General features: G+C 58.8%; 1 protein-coding gene and 1 long non-coding RNA gene across 9 annotated transcripts in view; one reads left to right on the top strand and one right to left on the bottom strand.

The window, feature by feature from the left end:
• Positions 1-6,782: 6,782 nt before the first annotated feature.
• LOC112667622 (uncharacterized) lies at positions 6,783-13,352 on the bottom strand. 5 transcript variants are annotated; one of them, XR_007413439.1, is made up of 5 exons: positions 12,705-13,352; positions 12,169-12,338; positions 11,815-12,087; positions 10,996-11,208; positions 6,783-10,465 (listed from the first exon to the last, which is right to left on the bottom strand). It is a non-coding gene; the product is annotated as an uncharacterized LOC112667622 (long non-coding RNA). The 5 variants fall into 5 exon arrangements; XR_003141199.3 differs by having other exon boundaries at positions 6,783-11,208; XR_003141198.3 differs by having other exon boundaries at positions 6,783-11,208; positions 12,262-12,338.
• MGAT3 (beta-1,4-mannosyl-glycoprotein 4-beta-N-acetylglucosaminyltransferase) overlaps positions 12,870-23,642 on the top strand; it is a 40,871-nt gene continuing 30,098 nt past the window's right edge. The window contains exons 1-3 of one of the 4 annotated variants that reach the window (XM_025459403.3): positions 12,870-12,995; positions 13,293-14,468; positions 20,607-20,786. In XM_025459403.3, the coding sequence (XP_025315188.1) occupies positions 20,710-20,786 (77 nt within the window). In that variant the 5' untranslated portion in view covers positions 12,870-12,995; positions 13,293-14,468; positions 20,607-20,709. Of the gene's footprint in view, positions 12,996-13,292; positions 14,469-20,606; positions 20,787-21,843; positions 22,027-23,642 lie in introns of those variants that run through there. The other 3 variants (XM_025459414.3, XM_049115272.1, XM_025459439.3) reach the window with 3 other exon arrangements.

The following is a 23,642-nucleotide window of genomic DNA, read 5'->3' as shown; positions in this document are numbered from 1 at the left end:
ATTTGAACTCAGGACTCTTCTCTATGCACCACGATGCTTCCTCGTGATTTTCAGAGGCCCTTCCAGGGACTTGACGGGGGTGTCTCCGTGACATTTTAACCTGATGAAACATCCCGATGCTTCCCAGTGTGGGAGGGAAGCTTTCACACCACGGGCCCTCTGAGAGCTGAGATCGTGCTGGAGTGTTCTTGGCCTGGCTCGTCCCTTGGGACTGGGGACGGGGGAGGTACCAAGCCTGTCCCAAGAACTGTAGACCCGAACAGAATCCTCCGCAGGCCGGTCCTGAGGAGCTCGCAGCCTGGGGGTACCCCTGACCACCGGAGCTCCTGCAAGGTTGCCTGGAGGAAGTGGGCTGCACCCTGGGGGAGCAGGCTGGGTGAGGACGGAGGAGAAGCAGCCCGCGACCACCAGAGGCGGAGCGCAGCCTGCTGGTACGGAGCGCCTGTGGGTGGCCGGCAGGCGTGGGGTTCAGGCGTGCTTTCTGCAGAGGCAGCCAGGGTGGGGGTGGGGGGTGGAGAGGGTGCAGACTTCAGCGGGGAGTGTCGGCCTGGGCTGCAGGGGCAGGTGGGAGGGGCCGGGGAGGGGACTGAGGAGGGGAGATGGTGGAGGCTGGTGGCCTGTCATTCCCAAGAGGACCTACCCTTGGGGCTGAGCCCTAGCAGGACCTGGGAAGTGATGCGCATGCCAGAAGCTTCTATGACTTTGGGGAAGGTGTATGAAGATGACAGGATTTCCAGGGTCAGAAAGAAGCGTTTGCAGACTGTGCGGCGGTCCCCACCAGGTCCCACCACCAGGTCCCTCTGGCCCGTCTGCCCCCGACCTGCCCCCTCCTGGAGCCGGGTCAGGCCTCCGCACCCTCGCGAGCAGGCCAGGCCCCGTCGTGCGTCTCCTTCTCACAGGACCAGGACGGTTCATTCTTCAGGACCTGGCCGGCTCCAGCTCTCTCTCCAGACCCGCCTGTCCTGCCCACCCTCCCCGGGCATCCCTGCCCTGCGGCCACCGTCCCGAGGGACCGCGGGCCCTGGTCTCGGGGCCCCAGTGCCCTGCGCAGGGCTGACGTGGCGCCGAAGGAGCTGGGCCCCCGCTGTCCTGCGGGAGGGAGCAGCACCCCCCTGAGAGGGCCCCGAGCTCAGGCGGCGGGCGACCCCGGGCAGCGGCAGAGACGCGCTGCGACTTGTGGAAGTCTCTTCTCCTACAAAAAAAAGTACTAGAAGTTGCACCTCAACGACTGCATCGGTATACAGACACATGGATTATTATCAAGTAAAACATTTTCTTTGAACCAAAAGTTCATCTTTCTCTGCCGATTGGAAATGACACAAACTATTTCCGCGAACTCCTAAAAGTGTGATAGGCCCGGGGCGCTGTGTGTCGTGAGATGAAATCGGTACAGCCGCGTGGGGCCGGCAGGGCTCAGCCACGTGCCCCCAGTGGCAAGGGTGGCCTGCCACCGAGTCCCAGTTCCTGGCTTGCTGGGCTTTCGAGCACCCCGAGGGCTCAGGCCCGGGAGGAGGTCGGAGAAGGAAGGGCACCGAGGTGTGCTGGGCAGCGGCTGGGTGCGGGGAGGCGGGAGAGAGAGAAGGCCATCAGAGGTGACACAGCGACACTCCTGCCCTGGAGGGGCTCCCAGGCTCCCGGGAAGACCCACCAGGCCTGAGCTTCGGCCAGAGGGAATCCTGTGACCCGGGCTGCAGGGGGCACCCTCCTGGCAGCTGGGTTCCAGGGAATTTCCCCGATGTGGGGTGCTGGCATATTTCTAAAGGACACAGGCTTCAGGGGACGCCAGGCTAGTCTTGTCCTGACAGCTTGGCTCATATGACAAATTACATACATGCACCAAATACTCCCCTTCCTAAAACCCCGGGGAAGACTACAGAGAGGGTATTCTTCTCCTGTTCTAAGGAGTTCTTCTCCTGTTCTAAGCAGGACAGAGATCACATCCATGCAGCGCTAAGGCTGGGAAATCTAGGGAAGAGGTGGCCAAGTTAGGGCCCAGAGGAGTCATGTCCCAAGAGAGCTGGGGCAGGAGCTCTACAGCGCCAGGAACCCCACACAGTCAGTAAGGGCTCAGCCCCAGCTGGCAGCCCCTGGTGGGGATACTGGGTGGGGGCAAAATAAGGAGCAGTTAGACTCCCAGGTCCCCTGCCAGAAGGTGACAGCCAGGTGGTCACCTACCCCCAACCCCAGCAGAAAACTGGACTTATGTCTGGCGATGGGAAACCAGGTGTCCCTGGCCTGGGGATGGGGCATCGTTCTGGAAACAGGGAGCCAAATGCCAGGGACTTCTGGGTGCTGAGGTCCCTGTCCCTCGTCCCCTGCCCTACACCCAGCAGCAGCCAAGCCTTGACCATCCAGGCAGAAACTGAGAATGCTCCCTGGAAAGTTAGATCCTCTTGAGAATGAAATCCTAAGGGGCACCTGGGGGGCTCACTCGGTTAAGAGGCTGCCTTCGGCTCAGGTCCTGATCCCAGGGTCCTGGGATCAAGCCCCGCATCTGGCTTCCTGCCCCTCTCCCTTTGCTCCTCCCCACTGCTTGTGTTCTCTCTCTCTCTCACTCGTTCACCATCTCTCTCTCTCTAATAAATAAAATCTTTTTTAAAAAAGAAAACAGAATCAAGTCCTAAAAATACTCATGCGCTGGGGCACCTAGGTGGCTCAGTGGATTGAGCATCAGGCTCTTGATTTCGGCTCAGAGTCCTGGGATCAAGCCCCACGTCAGGTTCTGCGCTCAGCGGGGAGCCTGCTTGTGCCTCTCCCTCTGCTCCTCCTGGTCCCCCCCAAATAAATAAATGAATAACATCTTTTAAAAAGTACTGGCACGGGAGAGTTCCCCAACAGTGCCCCCCACCCCCGAGCAACCTTCAGTGGCCCTCAGGTGTCTACCCTAACACACCCTGAGGAAGCAGGTGACTCAGTTAACAAGGTGCGTCCAGAACTCAGAGACATAAGTAAGGAGAGTATCAAAAAGACAAAAAGACCCAGCCATTGCCATGTGACTCAGCAATTTCAATGAAAACACGCAACCACACAGAAAGTACACACAAATGGTGGTGACCTCACTCAGGTAGCCAAGGTGGGGACAGCCCAGCCGTCCACCAGTGGGTGAGGGGGTCAGCCAGGGCGGGTGTCTCCAGCCATACAGAGGAGGAGGCGCTGGCACCTGCTACACTATGAGCCTCGAGGACGTTGTGCTCAGTGAGAGAAGGCAGGCATAAAGGTCACAGTCACATATTGTATTATTCCTTTTAAATGAAACGTCTGGAATAGGCAAATCCATAGAGACGGGAAGCAGATTAGTGGTTGCCAGGGGCGGGGACGGGGGTGAGGAGTGATTCCTTAATGGGTGCATTTTCTCTGGGATGAGAGGCTCTGAATCTAGACGGAGGTGGTGGTCGCACAGCCCCGTGAGGGCGCTCACGGTGGGCCTGCACCCTTGGAAATGGTTGATTGTATGTTATGTGAACTTCACCTGAATTAAAAATAAATAAGATGAAAAAAATAAAATAAAATAAAAATTAAAATAAATAAATAAATAAATAAGATGGGCAGCCTGGGTGGCTCAGCGGTTTAGGGCTGCCTGCAGCCCAGGCCATGATCCTGGAGACCCGGGATGGACTCCCAGGTGGGGCTCCCTGCATGGAGCCTGCTTCTCCCTCTGCCTGTGTCTGTGCTTTTCTCTCTCTCTCTGTATCTCTTATGAATAAATAAGTAAAATCTTTTAAATAAATAAATAAATAGATAGATAGATAAATAAATAAATAAATAAATAAATAAATAAATAAATAAATAAATAAGAGAACCAGAACCGTCTTCTGAGCTCTAGGCAGCTCCCTGAGGCTGGAAAGCACCTGGACTAACATGCTGGGTCAAGCATCCAGCGCAAGGACGATGGAGCGAGGAATGCCAGGTTAGATGCTCCTGCAGTCACATTTTAAAAAGGAAAAAGGAACAGGTGAAATTAATGTTAATGCTATAGCGTCTTGAGCCTGGTGTAGCCCAAACGTTATCCTTTCAACATGTAATCATCATAAATACTGCTAACTAGATGTTTCTTTTGTATTAGGTCTTCAGAATACAGGTGTATTCCCACCCCAGGACGTGGGAATGCAGACAGCCCGGGGCCGGAGCCCCATAGCCGCTCAAGGTTCAAGGCACCCACTGCCTGGTGCCGTTCTGGTGGCTCACACTGGAGTCTTGGGACAGAAGCTGCAGAGTTGAGGGTTTAAGATTTCGTGGGTGTTGAACTGTGAATTAAAAATAAATTGGCTACAATCTTCTATAGGGTCATCTGAACATCACATTAGAAATTAGTCCTAAATTGGGGCACCTGGGTGGCCTTTGGCTCAGGTCATGATCCCGGGGTCCTGGGCTCCCTGCTCAGCCGCTAGCCTACTTCTCCCTCTCTTTCTACTGTTCCCCCTGCTTGCACTCGCTCTCCCTTTCTGTCAAATACATAAATAAAGTCTTTAAAAAAATAAAAGAAAGAAGCTCTAAATCAAACATGCAATTATAGTGTGACCCAGCGATTGCCTATCTGGGTGTCCACCCAAAAGAAATGGGAACAGGAAGTGAAACAGATAATCATACGCTGAAGTTCACAGCAGCCGTATTCACAATTGAGAAAAAGTGGAAGCAACCACTCGCTGACGCCCATGGAGGAATGAATGAATGGAAAAGCAGAGTGTGGCGTATTCCTCCCCTAAGATATTATTCAGCATTAAAAAAGAAGGAAATTCAGGGGCACCTGGCTGGTTCAGTTGGTGGAGCGTGCAAGTCTTGCTCTCGGAGGTGTGGATTGGAACCCCACATTAGGGGTAGAGTTTACTTAAGAACAAAACAAAACAAAACCCAGGAAACTCTGACACTTGCTACAACATGTGAAGCTTGAGAATATTACAGTAAGCGAAATAAGCCTGCCACGGAAGGATAAATGCTGTCTGGTTGACTCATATGTAGAACCCGGAGGAGGCAAGTTCACAGAGTCAGAAAGTAGAAGGGTGGTTGCCCGGGATGGGGGAGGAGCGTGGGAGTGGCCCCTGGGGACGGTGGTGGTGGTGCCGGGCGCACAGCAACGTGAATGTACTTGATGCCACTGGACTGTATACATTTAGCTCCAGAAATGGTTAAAATGGTAAAAATTTTTTTTAAATGGCAAATTTTATCTTGTGTATACTTCACCACAATTATTTTTTTTTAAAGATCTTATTTATCTATTGAAGGAAAGAGAGATAAGGCACGAGCCAGAGGGAGGTAGAGGGAGAGGGAGAAGCAGGCTCCCCGTTGAGCAGGGAGGCCAACGTGGGCCTTGAACCCAGGATCCCGGGGTCATGACCTGAGTCAGAGGCAAATCCTTAACCGATTGAGCCACCCAGGAGGCCCACTTTACCACAATCAAGACAAATACATCCTGCCACGCGCCCGATGTATTTGGGTTCATGTTGACCAGGGTGGTTGAGACTATAGTCACTGGGGGAGAGCAGGGGGGAGACGATGCCCGGCGGAGGGGACGGAGGGGACGGAGGGGACAGGGCAGGAGCTGCGCAGGCACTGACCCAGCCCCCAGCCAGGGCCCTGTAGGGTTGTGGACAGGAGGTGACCACAGGAGGCTGGGGGAGGAGTGAGGGCCCCCACCGCCTTGGGAACCAGCCCCACTGGTGCTCAGAGCCAGCAGGGCCCTTTCCTGTTGTCAATTTGAATTTGTATTGCCTCTGCCACTGTGTTCTTTATATTTGTTTCTGTAACTTCCCTTTGGTTTTATTGTCGGAGGCAAACATGAGCATGAGAGGTTTACACCTGGCTCTGTGTCTGTGCATAATGAAGAAACACTATAATAAAAGTGATTGAAGACAACCCCAGGATCCACGAGAAATACTTTCTTTAAAAGAGCAGTCATGCGTTGCCCTGTCTTACGCAATGCTGTGATCTGGCTTCTGTGTCCCCTGAGGCACAGTCATCTCTGCATCCCCATGGGGCCAGCACCAGGGCCAGTCTCAGAAGGGTTTCCTGAGTGAGGGAGCCATGAGTGTGTGCAAGCATAGGGGAAGGAGGAACCTGCGGGCAGGGAGGATGCGGGGAGCAGGATGATGAAGGGAGGCTTGGCCGGGGGGGTAGAGTTTGAGGAGTGGAAGATGCGGTGGGCAGCGGACCCTAGGGCTAAGCTCCAGCCCTCGCCCAGCGGATGTGGAGGGCGATGAGACATGGTCCCGGCCCCGCCCAGCAGCAGTGTCCACCAAGGACCCAGCCGGAGCCCAACAGTCAGGGGCGGTGGGCCTGGGGCCTGTCTTCCCCATCCAACACCCCACCTGGACGGGATCCCTTCCTCCTTCAGCCCCACCACACCTGACCCAGCTACCACCAGCACCTCTCTGACTGGCCTCCGGCGGCCCAGGGCCACGACTGCTCATTCACTCAGAAAATAGGCACCAGGGGCCTGATTAGGACTGCACAGGTGAGGGACAGCTATGGCCCTGCCCAGGGAGACAGAGCGCCAACAAGGAAATAGTGAGGGTATCGGATGACAGCAAGCAGCAGCAAGTGCAGGGAGGAATGAAAAAGAAACCTAGGGTCCTCATGCGACCTTCTCTGGGATAAATCCACGATCCAGGCCCCCCCACCCCTGGGCTGGCGGCCTGGGGGCCCGGCTTCATGGGACCTGGTCAGGCCTGCTGTGAGCTGCGCACCTCGCCCCCCAACCTGGAGGCTCCAGTGAGAAGAAAGCTGTGCTCCGAGAGACCAGAGGGAGAAGGAGCCTCGGAGAAGGCAACAGGCCCAAGGCTGCGGGCTTGGAGGTGCGCTCCAGGTCCCTGTCCCCATGTGGCCTGGCTTCTGAGCCTTGGCTTCTCCCCCTGCAGGATGGGCTCAAAGTTGTGGGTGAGAATGCTGCAAGGATCAGCGGGGGGGCCAGATTCACCCCTGGGGAGGCTGGAACAGGCCACGGGGGGAGGAAGGAGTGACTGTCACCCTAGCCCAGTTTATTATTTTTTTTTAATTTTAAAAAAAGATTTTATTTATTTATTCAGGAGAGACACAGAGAGAGGCAGAGACACAAGCCGGGTGAGAAGCAGGCTCCCTTCGGGGAGCCCAATGTGGAACTTGATCCCAGGACCCTGGGATCACAACCTGAACCAAAGGCAGACATTCAACCGCGGAGCCACCCAGGTGCCCTGGCCCAGTATAGAAGCAGCTCTTATGGGGATCCCTGGGTGGCTCAGCGGTTCAGCGTCTGCCGTCGGCCCAGGGTGTGATCCTGGAGACACGGGATTGAGTCTCCCGTCGGGCTCCCTGCATGGAGCCTGCTTCTCCCTCTGCCTGTGTCTCTGCCTCTCTCTCTCTCTCTCTCTTCTCTCTCTGTCTCTCATGAATAAATAAATAAAATCTTTAAAAAAAAAAAAAAAAAGAAAGAAAGAAACAGCTCTTATCCCAGCTCCAGGGCTGGAGACCCAAACCTCACAGGTGCTGGCAAACAAAAGGTAGGAGGCCTGGCCTGCGCCCGCCTCCCAGAGCACCTCCCAGAGCACCCCACTGTGGGCCAGGAGTCCAGGTAACATGTGCCCCTGCGCGGCCTCAGCATCTGCCACGAGCCCATCTGTGCCTCCTCCTGCCCTGGAGGCTGAGAGCCTGTAGGACAGGGGATGGAGGGGACAGACAAACCTGGCTTCATGGCTCCCAGAAACTCCCTGCTCAGAGCTGGACGCTGCAGGAAATGGGGCAGGGAAGCAGGAGATCTGAAGGTCAGGGCTGGCTCCACGTGCCAGGTCTTCCAAACCTCTCCATGCCTCAGTTTCCACACCCCTGGAAGAGGAGAGATGGTCCCTCCCAAGGTGGCAGGAGGAGCAGATCGTGGCGGGGAATCTGTCCTCTACTGGGCGTGAGTGTTCTTTAAGTTGGTGATAATGTTGGTGGCAGAGGAGCAGGGGCCACCGGGGATGGGTGTGGGTAGTCAGGGCCGTGTCACGTCCTCCTCAAGCTCCAGAGAAGCCGTTTCCTGTGAGCTGCTGAGATGCAATCAGGAAGCAGCTCTGGGGCGGGGAGTAGCTGGATGGGATTCTAGGCTCCGCTCCATGTCTTCCCTGCTGTGTGGCGTGGGCAGGTCACTCCCCATCTCTGGGCCTCTGCTTCCTCTTTGGGGTCTGGCTGCGAAGATAGCTCAGGAACTGGGCCCTCTAGGGGCTAGCCCCAGGACCCAGTTGCTTTGAACCACCCACCCACCCTGGGGTGAATGATATAATCTGCTCAGGCAGCCCTGGCACCCGTCCAGGCTCCTTCCTGTGCAGAGATGACCAACGAGATAAACTGGGGCCATTATGCAGGGAGGAGGCTCCCAGGAGAGGCAGGCAGCGAGCAGTGCATGTGTCCAGGCCAACAGGAAGGAGGGGGAGGAGGGGAGGGCAAAGCTGGGCACGCATGTTGATAAGGATCCCCCCCTGGGGACAGACCATCTGTGACGGCAGGTCATGGCGGCTCCAGGGTGGCCTTCGGGGAGACTTGGCAACCCCCCCGGCTCCTCAGCCCCAAGTGGGCCTGCTCACTATCGAGGGCCGTTTAAGATACATCCCTTCCTGGCGGCGCCTGGCCGGCTTGGTCAGTAGAGCATGGGACTCTTGATCTCAGGGTCCTGAGTTGCGCACAGATCTTACTAAACGATATGTGCATATCCCATCCTTAAGATACCCCACCCTGCACAAGCCATTCCTGTGTAAGTCCCATAGTCCCTTGGGTGTGGACTGCATTCCCCACTTTCTGGCAATTTCTCCAACAGGAGATCTAGAAATAGGCTGGTGGGAGAAGGTGGGAGGAGGAGGAGGAGGATCCCAGTGAGAGGCGGAGAGCTGTGGGTTGGGTGGCACTCTGCTCTGGGCTGGTAGGCTCCCACTACCCTCGGTTCTGCAGACTTGCTGAGCCCGTCCACACCTTGCCCCACAAAGGTGACCCCAGTGGGGGACAGGTGGCAGCAGGGGTCTGGTGGCACTGGCAGAGGTATGGTAGCCGGTGAGCTTCTGCTACCCTCCAATGAGCCTCTTAGCCTTGGCTGGTGGCCACCACCAACTCGTCTGCATCTGTCCCAGAGCAGGAAGGGACCAAAGTGGGGTGGAAGGAGGACAGGTATGAAGCCACCAGGTCCAAGATGAGTCACAAACTCTGATTGTGGGGTAAGTCGCTTTGTCCCTTGGCCCTGACCTTTTCTTCTGTCACTTGTGGCTACATCATCTGCCTCACTGGATGGCTGGAGGTTCAGAAATGATATCGGTCATGTGTAGACGTGGTGCAGCAATAGCCCCCGATAGCGCGCTGGTGTCTCCAAGTCCCTGGAGACTTTGGGCCAGCTGGGGAGGGGTCAGCTTGACTCAGCCCTGGAGCCGCACTCTTCAACTCAACGGACTCAAACTCCAGGAGCCTGATGACTTTCCTGAGCTGAGGGAGAAGAATGACTCTCTTTGCCTGCTGCACTCCCTCCACCTCCGCAGGGGGTTGGAAAGCAGTAGGACCGGCCATAGTACAGTCAGGAAGAGGCCATCATTCTGCGGGACAGGGCTGCTGGCCCAGGGGCCCTCCGAGGAGCCGGAGAGGCCTGGCCTCCATTCCTTGCTCACGTTCCTCAGGCATGACCTCTGGACCAGCCCAGGATCCGCTTGCCATACTCACGCCCTCTGCATCCTCACCCCATTCCATGCACAACGGTATCCTGTCTGTGGGGGTAGACCAAGTCCCAGAGAGGTGATGTTACTTGCCCAGACCACCAGTGGAAGCCAGACTTGACCCTGGTCTGCCATGAGATGATGACGCTCATGTTGCGTGATTCAAAGATTTCGGAAGCAAGGTCTCCTGACGTGAAGTGTATCAGTTAACTATTGCTGGGTAACAAACAACCCCCAACCATAGTGCCTCACAGCAACCACCAGCCTGGATTTGCTCCCGATTCTGCAGTTTGGGCAGAGCTGGGCAGGGCCCCCTCTTCTCTGCTGCGTGCATTGTCTTATGGGGCACCTGACCAGCCTCCCTCACATGCCTGGGGCTGCAGCAGGAGTGGCCCAGCAGCCAGGGGCAGGCTGGGCCTTTCTCCTGTCTTCCTGCTTTCTAGGGGCCCTTCCATGTGGCGTCTCTCTAGTGGGGTCATCCTATTTCCTTATGTGGCTCTGGCTTCGAAGCTGGAAGAAACAGATGCTGTAAAGTCTTTTAAGGCCTAGGCCTGAAATCTCTCAGTTGCTTCCAAGTCATCCTTTTGGTCAAAGCACATCACACACCCAGGCTGCCCAGACCCCAGGGGAGGCAGACCGTGACCGCGTGGCAGAGTTACAGGGACGGGAGCGACTGTCGGCAACCACTTTGGCAGCTGTTCTTCCAGCAAGGATCCTGCCCTTAGTGGGTTCTTGCCTCCTGTCAGACTCCTGTGCGGCAGGCGTGGGAGAGCTGATGATGACCCATGGCGGGGCAGGGGAGGGAGGGCCCAGGGAGCTCCAGGGCCTGGCTGCAGGGGGACGAGAAGACTAGGCTGGCCCTGGCCAGGCCCAGGGGTCCACAGGCCTCAGAGCCCTCTCTCTTCAGGCCTCTGGGTCTTTCCCTCCCTGGCCCCAGCTGCCCTGCTCCCCAGCCCCGAGGGTAAGATGGCTGAGCTCCAGCGGGGAATGAGGCCGGGCCTGCTCATCCTGTTGGTGACAACACTCTACAGGCCCTGCCTGGGCTTTGCTGAGGAGCCGCGCTGGCAGGGAGCGATGCCCGGGCCCTCCACCTGCCCTGCCCTGCCCCGGGACCTCCCTGATGGCAAGAAACTTCCTCCCAGCAGCTCCACCCTAGCCCCACCCCCCATGTCCCACATTCTGAAAATATGTTGGCTCCAGATAGAGATGTTCATCGGTTGGTGGGGAGGAGGCCATGCAAATCCTCCTGACACCTCCACCCCCTAAAGTCCTCAGGAACGGCAGAGTGGCCGCCCCAGGCTCTGGGGTCCAGTCTTGCCTGGCCAGTCATTGGCTGTGTGATCTTGGGAAAGCTTCTTACCTCTCTGGACCTCGGTTTGCTCATCTGAGAAATGGGAAAAGAGGGCAGCCCGGGTGGCCCACTGGTTTGGTGCCGCCTTCAGCCCAGGGTGTGATCCTGGAGACCCGGAATCGAGTCCCACGTCGGGCTCCCTGCATGGAGCCTGATTCTCCCTCTGCCTGTGTCTCTGCCTCTCTTTCACTCTGTGTCTCTCATGAATAAATAAAATAAAATCTTTAAAAAAAGAAAAAAAGAAGAAATGGGAAAAGAGAAAGGCAGGCCTGACCACTCTGCTTGGGCCCTGCTCTGCACACTTGAAGTCCAGCAGCTCCTACGACCCTCCTGACAACCCCGGGGGCCAGGGTGAGCACGCTTCTCCTATTTCATTTTATAGCAAAGGAGATGAATGCACATAGAGAGGCCCAGGGACTTGCCTGGGGTCGCAGAGTTAGTCACCAGTCCGGAGCCCATGCTCTACCCATCCCCAGTGGGCTCCCCACCTCCTAATTCCTTTTGTCAATCACTATGGCAAAATCCACATCACATAAACTTGACCGTGTGCAGGGCTGTGGCATTCTGGGCCTTTGCCACCACCCCTCTCCAAAGCAATTCTTCCCCAACTGCAATTATACCCTTTATTTTATTTAAGATTTTATTTATGCATTTTAGAGAGAGAGAAAAGAAGAGAGAGGAGCACGAGGGGGGAGGGCAGAGGGAGAAGGAGAGACAAGCCGACTCCCCGAAGGGCTCCATCCCATGACCCCAAGATCTTGGCCTGAGCCAAGATCAAGAGTCAGACACTCAACTGACTGAGCCACCCAGGTGCCCCTGAAACCATACCCTTTAAACAATAATTCCTCATTTCCCAGCGATCACCGCTCTTCCCGTCTCTATGAACTTGACTTCTCCAGGTGCCTCGTGTGAGTGGAGTCAGAACTTGTCCCCTGTGTTCTTCTGTGACGGGCTTATTTCACTTTGTATGATGTCTTCGACGTTTGCCCGAATGGTAGAGCACGCGTCAGCATTTCCTTTCTCGTGAAGGCTGAATAATATCCCGATGCACGTACAGACCACTCGTCCATCCGCGGACCCTGGGTCGCTTCCACCATCTGGCTGTTGTGAATAAAGATGCTATGAACAGGGGCGCATAGATATTTGTTCAAGACGCTGCTTTCAATTTTGGGGTGTATGTACCCAGAAGTGGAATTGCTGAGTCACACGATAACTCTGTATCTTATTGTTTGAGGACCTGCCACGCTGTTTTGCACAGCAGCTGTCCCGTCTCACCGTCCTCTGCTGCACGGGGATCCTGATTCCGTCTTGTACTGCAGTGTAACTCCAAGCCCCAGGAAACGCTGGCAGCCCTGGTGGGTGCCAGGCAGGGCCCAGTAAAGAGCTGGTGGAGGTGGTCCAGCAGCTCCCTAGGGGCGTGCAGGCGGGACAGGGGTGCTGGGAATCCTGGTGGGCACCGAGGGAGGCAGCCTGGTCCAAGGCATCCCCTCCCATGGACACTGAGCCCCGGGCTCTGGCCTTCCCCACCCCCACTCTGCCGGGACAGGCCATCCTGGGGCAGGAGGGTTGAAAGGGGCCAGTGTGGGGCACATGTCTACACTAGCAGGCTTAAGGCCACAGGACAGTCAGACCCTTGGGCTGGAGGCTCCCTGCTCAGCTGGGCCCCACCCTGACATCCATCTTCCACCTGAGTATCCCTCTTCCCTGGCCTGGGTTACCTCCTCCCCTGCCAGGAGTGGCATGCCTTGTGGGGACAAGTCCTGAGAATTGGCTTTGTGACCTGGGAGAGGTACTAATCTCCTTTGAGGAATTCCCAAGGCCAAGCCCCTCATTGTACAAGTGACTCTTAGTGAGTCAAGGGGTGTGGACTGTTCTAGAACCCTGGCTGCTGACTCCCACCCCAGCTTTCTCTACAGCCTGCCCATGCCACTGACATCCCCTCAGAAGGTCTGGACTTGTTGAAGATCCTGGTCCTAAGCTGAGGGTGGGTGCTCTGGCCTCCCAAGAAGGTACCAGAAGCAGGGTATCTCTTCTGCATAAGCCCTGGCCCAGGCAGGGCCTCTTCAGGTCATAGGGCCCCAACCTCTGCAGCCCTGGTCCTGGCTGGAGGCAGGGATCAAACATCCTGAAGAGTGGCAGTGTGAGCCTAGGCACATGGTCTGGGCCCAGGGTCTTGGGCCATGTGCACTGCCATGGGTTGAAGGCCATGGTCATGGGATGCGGTGCTAGCAGCTAGATTCTTATGGCCCTGGGCAGGATCCAGCCTCTTTCTAATCCCTGTTTTCTCACTGGTGCATTTGGCCTAGGACTGGAACTACATGGCCTTCAAAGACCCCTTCCAACTGGAAGATTCCAGAAGGAAGTCACTGAGGGGGGACTCTGAGCAGTCATTTCCTGAGCACTGACCACACATGAGTCGTCATGGCACTCACTATGTCCTAAGCGCTGAACAGTCTAAACTTACTCATTCCTGACAATGATCCTAAGCAGTAGATACAGTTCTCATTGCCAGGGTACAAAAGGAGAAACTGAGGCATGGAGAGATTGAAATGGCTGCAACGATAGTGGAACTCAAGCCCTGCCTTCTCCACCCATGTTCTAATCCACAGTCTTATACCATAATGTGGCTGAGCTTTCTTTAAACCAGAGTTTTTTGAGCGCTGGAGCCTTTCCAAGCACCAAGTGTAGCAGCTCGCAGGAAGCATGCAACAGTGACCAGAAACCCCGCCACAAGAGCCGGTTGGGTAAACTGGGGGACGGGCTGTTAGGGGACGCAAGAGGCCCTCTGTGTGTCGGTGCTACTCAGGCCATGTCTGGAGGCAGACGGTGGGGGCAAAGGGAGCGCAGCTGGCATAGAAGGATCTGGAATCTGTCACAGGAGGAGTCTCTAAAGAACCTGAGAGGAGAAGTGGTGGAGCAACTCTTGCCAAATTTCTGAAGGCCCACGACGCCCATGAAGAACCTGGCGGGTGCTGAGCAGTTCCGGGCGGTGGGACCCCGGATCTCCCCCAGCCAAAGCTGCCCTGGGGCCAGAGTCGAGTGAGTCCCGCTCAGCAGGAGGCGTGAGGGCGCCGGAGGAGACCCTGGCCAGGTGTCGGGCGTGAGGCTCAGTGGCCACATCTGGGCAGTTGCGACGGCCTCGGGCTCGACAGTACCTCCGTGTCCCCGGCGGGGAGCTTCACTGTCCTTCCAGCTCCACGGGTCCCCTCGGCTCCAGCTGCGCAGCCCGGACCCCGCCAGGACTCCAGCAGCACCCTGTTCTTCAGATTTCTGGCGGCCAGAAGGACAAGAGAACCTGCCGACCCAAGGCGCCTCCAAGACCCCGGGTGCGGCCAAGGGCTGGCTCGGCATCTGTGTGGAGGGCACCTCACTGGAGGGCCCCAGAGCCCAGGAGCCGTGCGACGGACAGGCCGTGACTCAGCACTGCCACGCTCGTGTCTCACGTCTGCTTATGGCGTTTCAAGGCCCCTTTGCCAAAGCAGGTGCTGATTGTGTGAAGCGGGGGCCCGGGAGGCGGGAGGGTGGCTCTGGGTGGGCTGTGCGCTGCCCTGCCCTCCCGCGGTGGCCCTGTGGGACTTTCCTGTGGGTTTGTGGGGAATGCCCGACAGGGCTTGTGGGCGTAGGGGGGTGTTCTCTGTGTGTATGCACCTGGAGTGTGTCTGTGGGTCTGTGCACACAAGGCTCCGTGTGCATGTGTATGAGTGTGACACTAGGGCAGGGAGTCTCCCAGGGAGTGCTCCCGCCAGCAGATGGGGGCCTGCTCTGTGCATGTGCTGGGTGTGCGCACACACATTTGGGTGTGGGTGTGTCTGCATCTCTGCCCTGGTGTGACCACTGGTGCGACTCAGCCCGTTCACCTTGGAGATCCAGCCCCCAGGCCTCACTCCAGCAGGCCACCCTCCTGCGCTGGCCAGGGGCTGCAGTGGGGGACACCTGCTGACCCCATCCCTCCCTCAGCACCTGCACTGTCCTTGGAGCTTGTGGGGGGTCGTTAGGCTCCCTACACACACACACACACACACACACACACCCTCACTTCTTAGCTATGACTAGGCCCTTCCCCATCCATCCTCAGCCTGGACACCCTTTCCCCTTTTTTGCTGTGTTTCTAAATCTGCCCCAACCTTTGAGGCCCAGCCGACATCGCCTCCACCCTCCCAACCCAGGTGGACCGTCTGGCCACCTCCCTGCTGTCTTTCTGTCTCATCTGCTGGCCTGGGTTCTCCTGGGACAGAGGAGAGTCTGGTTTCTCTCTGCCTCCACTGCAGCCTGGAGCCTAGAGCCTGGCACCCAGAGCCTAGCACACCGTAGGCTCTCAATCAATGAGTGGCTAGAACCCCGCCCCACCATGTGCTCATCTTCCTCTCTCTCTGTGGGGTTGGCTGTCACGAGGGAGAAGCCCAGGAGGGGATCTGGCGCCTGATGGCCGGAGCACTGGCTCTGGGGTCCAGGTCCTGGCTCTGCCTCTCAGCCATCGAATAGGCTCTGTCCGTTTCCTCACGTGCAGATCCAGCAGCATGAGGCTTAAGGGGGCTTCCCGGGGAGGGAGGAGGGCTTGGCGTTTCTAGGAGTGGTCGCCAGGACTCAGCTAAGTGTGCAGCTCCTCGTACCAGCGGCCACTGGAATCCTCGGTTATGTCCATGTGCAATCACGCAGCAGCCCTGGCCCTAACAGGGGGACTGGAAGCCCCTGGAAGGTGGATGCTTCTCTGTCTGGGTTCCCACCATCCCTCACGCACCCCCCCCCAACAATGGACACTACATATGAGGGCCAGGGAAGGAGGTGGTCTGAGGCTTATGTGACAGGATTTGTTGAGCACCTACTATGTGCTGGGCTGTGCCCGGTGCTGGGGTGACAGCAGCCCTAGTAGGGATTATGTTCTGGGAGGTGAGACAAGCAAAAGAACAAGAGGCGTAGGAAGTTGCCTTGTATGTTAGATGGCCAAAAGTGCTGTGGAGAAAGGAGAGCAGACAAAGGGGTCAGGGAGCTGCACCCTAAGGGCCATTTGAGGTAGCCCCACATTGCACTGAGACCGGAGAAAAGAGGGCACCCCATGGGTACCTGGGTTGGAGGGGGAAGAGAGGTCTGGATGGAGGAAACAGCCAGCACACAGTAGGTTGATGGGCACGGGGACAGACTGGAGGGAGGGGCCAGGGAGGCACCAGTCTTGACCAGGCAGGGACTTGTGAACCCCCCCACCCACACTCTGACTTCACTTTGGGTGAGATGGGAGCCACAGCACGATTTGAGCAGAGGAGGGAGGTGATCTGACCTGTGCCATCCAGAGCCACACTGACTGCTCCGTGGGAAGGGAGCAGAAGCAGGAACAGGCGTGGGGAAGGTACAGCAAGGACACAGGTGGGAGCCTTGGAAGAGTGACAGGAGTCCCCACAGTGGGAGGGACCCCAAGGAATGGTGGGGGAGAGCCCGGCAGTTCCTCACCTGGGTCCTGAACCCTTTGGGAATCCAGTAACAACCATAGACCTTCTCCCAGAAAAACATGCATGTGCGTGATGTGCACACACAGGTTCACACAAGCAAGTACATGATTGCATCCTCGCAAACATACATGAACACCCATGTTTATGCATGCGCATGCACATTCCACATGCTCACACACACACACACACACACACACATACATGCCACGCTGCAGAGAATTTTAGGAGAGTCCTGGCCTCCCATTGAGTCCATCCCCTCTGCTTAACACGTGTGGAAACTGAGGCTTGAACAAGAGAAGCCTTGTCCAAGGTCACCCAGGCAGGATGACCTGCAGGACCTGGCCCACATGGACCGGGAGCATCAGGGACCCCAGTCTCCAAGCCCTCCGTCTTCCACACTGAGCCAGGCGCCAGGGCAAACCCCATCTCATCCTTGTGCCAGAGAGGCCGGGCTGGAGGCTGGGATCCCGAGCGCTTCCTGTCTGGTATCCTGGCCTCCCTGCAGGGCCTTTCTGGAAACATTTTGGCACCGGATGAGATGAGGTTTGCCATAGAGGCTGGGATGGGTGCAATGAGTACTTAGAGATGGGCTGATGGGCTGGGGAGGGCACTGCAGGCAGAGTCCAGGAGCAGCAGAGGTGATGTGAGAACTCTCCAAACAGGGTGTGCGGCTCTGGGGGGAGAGCACACCTGGGTTGGGTCTTGAAGGGTGAGTAGAAGATTTGCCAGAAAGGCTTTCTGGGCAGAAAGACTGAGATGGGCCGAATGCAGGGCTGAGAAAGTTTGGAGAAGCGGCAAGCATTTCAGAGGGCTGCCTGCGGTGTGCTTCTGGGAAGGGCTCATTTATCAATGAGCAGAGGGAGGGCAGGACAGGCTGCGGGGTCCAGCGACTTCAGCCGGCAGGTGACAGAGAAGGAGGGGAACCGAGCGATTATTGAACAGCCCTGCTGGCGCCTGTGAGGGGTCAAGCAGCCCTGCTCGAGCCCATTCTGCAGATGAAGACGCCAAAGGCTTGGAGCCAGCTCACGCTCCCTGCGTGCCAGGAGCCTTGGCAAGGCCGGTGCTTGGCCCTCAGCAGGGGTCAGGGACTCCTCACCTCGGGGACCGGGGCCAAGAGTGAGATGACCCCGGGGAGGGAGGAATGTGGCTCCCATGGGCCAGGCAGCAGCTGCAGGAAGGGCTAACAGACCCTGCGATTGTTCACAGAGCCAAATCAGCCCCAGGTGAAAGAGGGCTGCAGAGCTGTAAGGTGACACCCCCTGGGCTGGCTAATCTTGTATCTGGGCTTCTTTCAGCTCCAGGCTCCCACAGCTTCCTTGTCAGGCCCTGGAGGAGGGGGTGGTGAAGCAGGGCCACCTACCAAGCCTCCCCAGCCCCTCCCGCCTCCCGCACATCCCCTATAGTGGCTTAGAGATAGGACAAGAAGTGAGTGAGGATGGAGAGGTTGGAGAGATCCAGGTTCCAGTGACATCAGTGTGATGTTGGGCTGTGATTAGTCCCATTTTACAGAAGAGGAAACTGAGGCTTTGGACCTTGAAATGACTGGGACACAAAGCGGGGCTGGATTAATCCCGCCAGTGCTCAGCCCCTCCGCCTGCTGAGCACCTGCTGTGTGCCAGACCTCTCTCAATGCTGGAAAAGAAACAGGGTTGTCTCCCCTCCCGGCCAGCTGTCTCAGAAGTGGGCTCCCAGTGTTCGGAGGGTAGGGAGGTGGGGCCTGGGGTGCTGGCTCTGCCTGCGGCCAGTGGTATGTGACCAAGCAGGTCACTAGTCATGTCTGTCGGGCTGGGAGGGCAGGTTGGCCATGCACAGCCCCCAACGCTCGCCGAGACTGCCAGAGCGCACCGGGCAGACGGAGGCTGGCTTCAGTCTGGCCCCACCAAGGCTGACTCCCTGTGGCCTCACGAGAAGCTTGGAATCTAGAAAGGTCAGGAGAACGAAGACCCGAGTGTTGGGGGGAGGATGGAGCACAGCGAGCAGACCCCATAGCCTGACCCAAGCCGGCTCCGGGCAGGGCAATCCCACACTTGTTCCTCTACACAGCTGCCCTGGCGGGGTGCCTTACCCCTGCACGGACTTAAGAGCACCCATGTGGGGGTGGGGGTGCTCTCATGAGGGGTTCAGGGTATAGCCCACTGAAGCAGGGCCTTGGGAGCACGGCTTTCCTCAAGTGGCCATTTTCAGACAGGTCAAAATGAGCAACCACTTTTTTTTGTTTTTTGTTTTTTTTAAATGACGGGTAGTATGTACACAGTGGTATTAATCATTTTCTTTTCCTGGCAAATATTTGTTGAGTGTCTCCCATGGACCCAGCTAAGGGTGCTGTGGAAACAGTGGCCCTGCAGTCACCGCACCAGCTAAGACAGCCTGGCTGGCAGGCCCTAAGGGGGTTACCTAATGCACAGGGCCCCATTTCCCTCTCTGAGGAGCTTGAGGAGGGAGGCTTCCTTATCCCCATTTCACAGATGAGGAAACAGAGGTAAGCCACGTACATGAAGACCCAAGTACCTAGACCCAAGCCAGATCTCTCTGGTTTCTGAATCCAGTTACCCCCGAACAGTGGGACCCTCCCCGCAGATCCTTACCGCTCAGCCTGGAGGCTCAAGGAACAGGAGAAAACATCTGTTTCACACCTCATATTAAAAAACCAAAAGGGAGACAAGCTATAAATGTAATGGATTGGTTTTTAGGTCACAACAAAATGGCTTCACATCAAATGAACCACATCCAAAAAAAAAAAAAAAAAAAATCATGAGGGAAAACGGGTGGCCGGGGCTGGGGCTGGAAGCTTACTTTCCACTGGACATCTTTCAATAATTTTCAAATTTGTGCTGTGTGTAGCTATTATCTGCTCACCCAAATCAATTAAAAAATTTCAAGGGACAAGAAGACATATTTGTGGCTCAGGCCTTGATCCGGACCTTCTTGGCTCATAGCCTTGGGAGCCAGAGCTTGTCCCAGGGAGAAAGAGTACACACTAGAGGAGAGATGAATGCTACTGGTTGCTCACTACGAGCACTCCGCCCACGGCAGGGAGAATGAATGAGAGTCCCACAAATCTGGTTTTGAGTCCAGGCTCCAGGGCCTCCCGGTCTTGTTACCTTAGGCACCCCTCGATGGGAGCTGTGAAAAGTGAAGGATACGCTATTTTGTTCCCAGCCTGGTGCTAATGGGCCAGCTGTGAGCTTTCCTGGATGCCCAGAGCAAGCCAGACCTGAAACCGTACTTCTCTCATGGGTCTCCCAAGTGGCTGTGGGAGACCAGGGGAGGAAGAGCAGATTCTCCTGGGGAAGTCAGGGGCAAGCAAAGAGTCTCTGTTTCTGAGAGTCCCCAGGCAGAGGCACAGGGAGAGGCACGCCTGAGTGAGCAGCAGTGAGGCTTCCATTGGGGATGGAAAGAGAAGGGCAGACAGTCGGCTGGAGGAGCAGGGGGGGCAAGAGGATGTTGGGGTTAGAATAGATGGGATTTGCAGGGAGTGACGGAACAGAATACCTGAAGCAAGTGAGTCATAAGGATGACACGAAGGTGCAGGGATGTGCTCAGAGTGGTGTGAACTGGGAATGACTTTTACATTTTCAAATGATTAGGGAAAAAAAAAAAGAAAGAAGAATAAGGTTTCACACACAGGAAAATTACATGAAATTCACACTTTAGTGTCCATAAATAAAGTTTTATTGGAACACAGCCATGCTCATTCCTTCCCATATTGTCTAAGGTTGATTTTATACTACGGTGGCGGAGCTGAGTAGTTGAGACAGAAACTCTACGGGCAGCAAAGCCTAAAATATCGCCTAGCTGGCCCTTACGCAAAATAGTTTGCCTACTCTTGGCTTAGAGGGAGTCTCCAGGGAGAGGAGGGGTGGGGGTGTGGCCAGAGAAGAGATGGAGCCAGGTCATCAGGGCCTCCTGCCCTGCCCAGGCGCTCAGCTCAAGCTGAGGGCAAGTGGGAGCCACTGAGGAGTCACAGGGGAGAGCGACCGGCTCAGACGAACGTTGAAGGGTCACGACTGCTTGGCAAAAGTAGATGAGGGTGGGCAGGGGCACGTGGACCGGGAAGCCCAGGCAGAGGCTGCTGCAAGGGCCTAGCAAGGGCAGGGGCACCTCGCGCGCCCGGGGGCGTCTCCCTGCCCCCGCACACACCCCGGCCTCCGCTCAGAGACGTGCTCCCTGTACACCCAGGGTGCCCGGCACACGGGGCAGAAGTGGCCGCTTCTCCAGGGAATCCCTGAGCGGAAGAAGGTGCCAGAAGCGCGGAGGCCGCCTCGAAGCCCCGAGCGACGTCATGAAGAGCCGTGGTCTGAAGTGGTGGGTGCCTGGAGAACCACCCGTGGCCGGATGGCAGGAGAGGAGGCTCAAGAGGTAGGCGGGGCGCGGACCCGGGGCCTTGGGTGCCCGCTGCGGGCGCGAGGAGGGGAGGTGTACGCGGAGCCAGGAGTCACTGGGCCCGGCTGGGAAGAGGGGCGCAGCGGCTCGGGCACGTGCCTATGCGGACGCAGGCAGGAGGGCGCCGGAGGGTGCAGGCAGGCGGAGGCCCGTGGACCCCGGCCGGTATACACTGGCTACACTGGCCACCCACACACACGCGCACAGCTGCGTAGACTCCGTCCAGGCCTAGCGCTCCGCACGCGCCACAATAGAAGACCAGGCCTCTGCACGCGCTCCTGGATGGGTGTACACAGAAGCACAGCCGCGCGAGCCACGCACGCACACGAGCCCTAGAGGTCCCTCCACACGGTCACAGATTTGTGCACACTGGCACGGTCCAGGCACACGCAGGCACAGCCGCCGGCTCCACGCACACACCATAGCGCAGCTGTGCACGCCCATGCACTCCCCGGGACTGGAGGTCACACAGTCCCGTGCACACTGCACAACCCAGACGCACACATCCACGCACGTACAGAAGCGGACGCGCAGACCGTGCACACGCCAGACAGACACACACTCTCTGACCCGCCCCGCCTCCCCTCGCACACACAACCGCCCAGGACGCACCGGGCCGTGGGCCGGCGCACGCACGGTCACAGGCAGGGGCGCGCACACACACACATTTGATCGCACACGCGGGAGGCGCGGAGCGGCGGCGGCCCGAGACTGCGGCCCGAGGCGCCCCCGGCCCCGCGCGGCGAGCGGAGCGCGGCGGGCGGCGGGCGGCGGGCGGCGGAGGGGAGGGGGCTCCGGTGGGGGCGGGGGCGGGGGTGGGGGCGGGGCGGGGGCCGGAGCGGCGAGTCGGGCGGGAGCCGGCACCTCTGCGCGCCGCGCCCGGGCCTCGCCTCCGCACCCCCCGCCGCCGCGCGCCTCCAGGGGGCCCTCCCCCGCGCCCGTCCGCTCGCCGGCCCCCAGCCGCGGCCCCGGGGTGCAGCCAGGCGGCCGCGCCGGGCCCGCGGGACGGGGTGGAGGTGGGGGCGGGGGGCGGGGAGCGGGGCCGGGCCGGGGCCGCGCCGCCCGCGATGCCGGGCGCCCGCCGCAGCCGCCGCCGGAGCCCGGGATGGGGCGAGAGGCTGCGGCGGACGCCAGCATCTCCCCGCCGGGGGCCCCGGGGGCCGCGGAGCCGCCGCCGCCGCTGCTGCCGCCGCCGCTGAGACCCAGCGGGCGATGGGTGAGTTGACCCCGGCGTCCCGGGGGCCCGCGCCGCAGCCCCGCCGTCCCCGCACCCCGGCCCGCCGCCTCCATCTCCGCGCCGCCGCCTCCGCGCTCGCGGCGCCCCCGTCACGGCTCCCACGGCCCCCTCCCGAACGTGACCCTGGGGCGGGGGCGGGGGCGGGGGCGGCCGCGCGGGGCCGAGGGCCGAGGGCCGGGGCCGCGGCGGGGGGGCGGGATGCCGGGGAGGCTCCTCGGCTCCGGCGCCCCCTCCCCCAACCCGGCTGCTCCGCGGAGCTTTCCCGGCCCCGGAGGGCAAAGCCTCATCCCTCCGCTCCCCTCCCCCGGCCTGGGCGGGGGGCGTCCCCGAAGCGCGGGGCTCGAGCGGCGCTTTGTGCGCTGGGCCGCCCCCCCCCCACCCCCCCAACCTCCGGCGCGGCGCGGGGCTGGGGGCGGGAGGCCTCGGCGCCCGCCTTCCCCACCCCCCGACCCCGGGCTGCGGCGGCGGAGGCCCAGGCGCGGTCCCGGAGCAGGGCGGGTGCGGGGGCTGGGACCGTGGCTGCTCGCGGCGACCAGGCAGAGGGAAGTGGGGAGAGCACCCCCAGTTCTTGGGGGGGGGGCTCCCGCTCTTTTCACTGCACTGCCCAGGGCGGGGGAGGGAACCTGGCTGGGGGAGGGCGCTATAAATATCCGCAAATAGTGAGTTCTGGAACCGGGGGTGGGGAGGGGAGCGCGCTGGGGTGTAAGTGGGAACGGTGGTGCCTGAGCTGGGGTGCCGCGAGCAGCAGGAGGGGTCTCAGCCAGCCCTGGCGGCCTGAGGTCAGGTGACTCTCCCAGCTCTGGAAGACCCCCTAGAAGGGCTGCGCGCAGGAATCCTACCCCAGAGACACCCCTCCGTGGCCCCCCGGAACCGGCACTGCCCCCATCCCGACGGCGCTCCTTTCCCCTTTCCGCTCCTGGGACAGCAGTCCAGATCTGGCCGACGGGGAGTTGTGGGCACTGGGGCGTCACCTCCTGGGGCAGTTACTAAAGATCCAGGCAGGGGGCCTCCAAGGGCTGAGGAGATGGGCCCAGGGTCCTCTGAAAGTTTGAAAGAGGTGCTGCTAGCCCAAGGAGGAGAGAGAACTTGCTGGAAGAGTTGGCTCGCTGGGGAGAGGAAGGAAGGGCACTCTAGGTGGAGGGAATGGCACGCCCAGAGGCTCCCGGCCCAGGGGGTGTGGGGTGCCTGGTGTGTGCGGAGAGCTGGAGGGGGTGCTGGTCAAGCACAGTGAGGGGAAGACACGAGTGCCAGAGCTGAGGAAGGACGGGCAGGTGGAGGTGAGGTGACAGGCCCTACCAGGGAGCTGGCACTAGCAGCTCCTGAGGACAGTGAGGTGCTGATGGGGCTGGGAGTGCTGCCATCTGGCTCGGCACCCCCTCCTTGTCTGCCCAGTGCCCCTGTTGTGGTCAGGGCTGCTTGACCCACATCTGGGATCCCTCTTCCTGTGGTGGCTGGACCGCCGCAGGCAAGTCAGCTTCCTGAAGGCTCAGTTTCCACGCCTGTCTAATGGGGAGACTCCCCCACAGGGTTGTAGAGAGGTCTGAGGGAGATGATGAGTTTAGGGTACCCACCCAGCACCTGAGAAGGACTCGGGA

This window comes from Canis lupus, chromosome 10 (genome assembly GCF_003254725.2).
Source record: "Canis lupus dingo isolate Sandy chromosome 10, ASM325472v2, whole genome shotgun sequence".
Taxonomy (NCBI): Eukaryota; Metazoa; Chordata; class Mammalia; order Carnivora; family Canidae; genus Canis; species Canis lupus.
The sequence above is the reverse complement of the archived record's forward strand: the minus strand, read 5'-3'. Positions and strand labels throughout refer to the sequence as shown.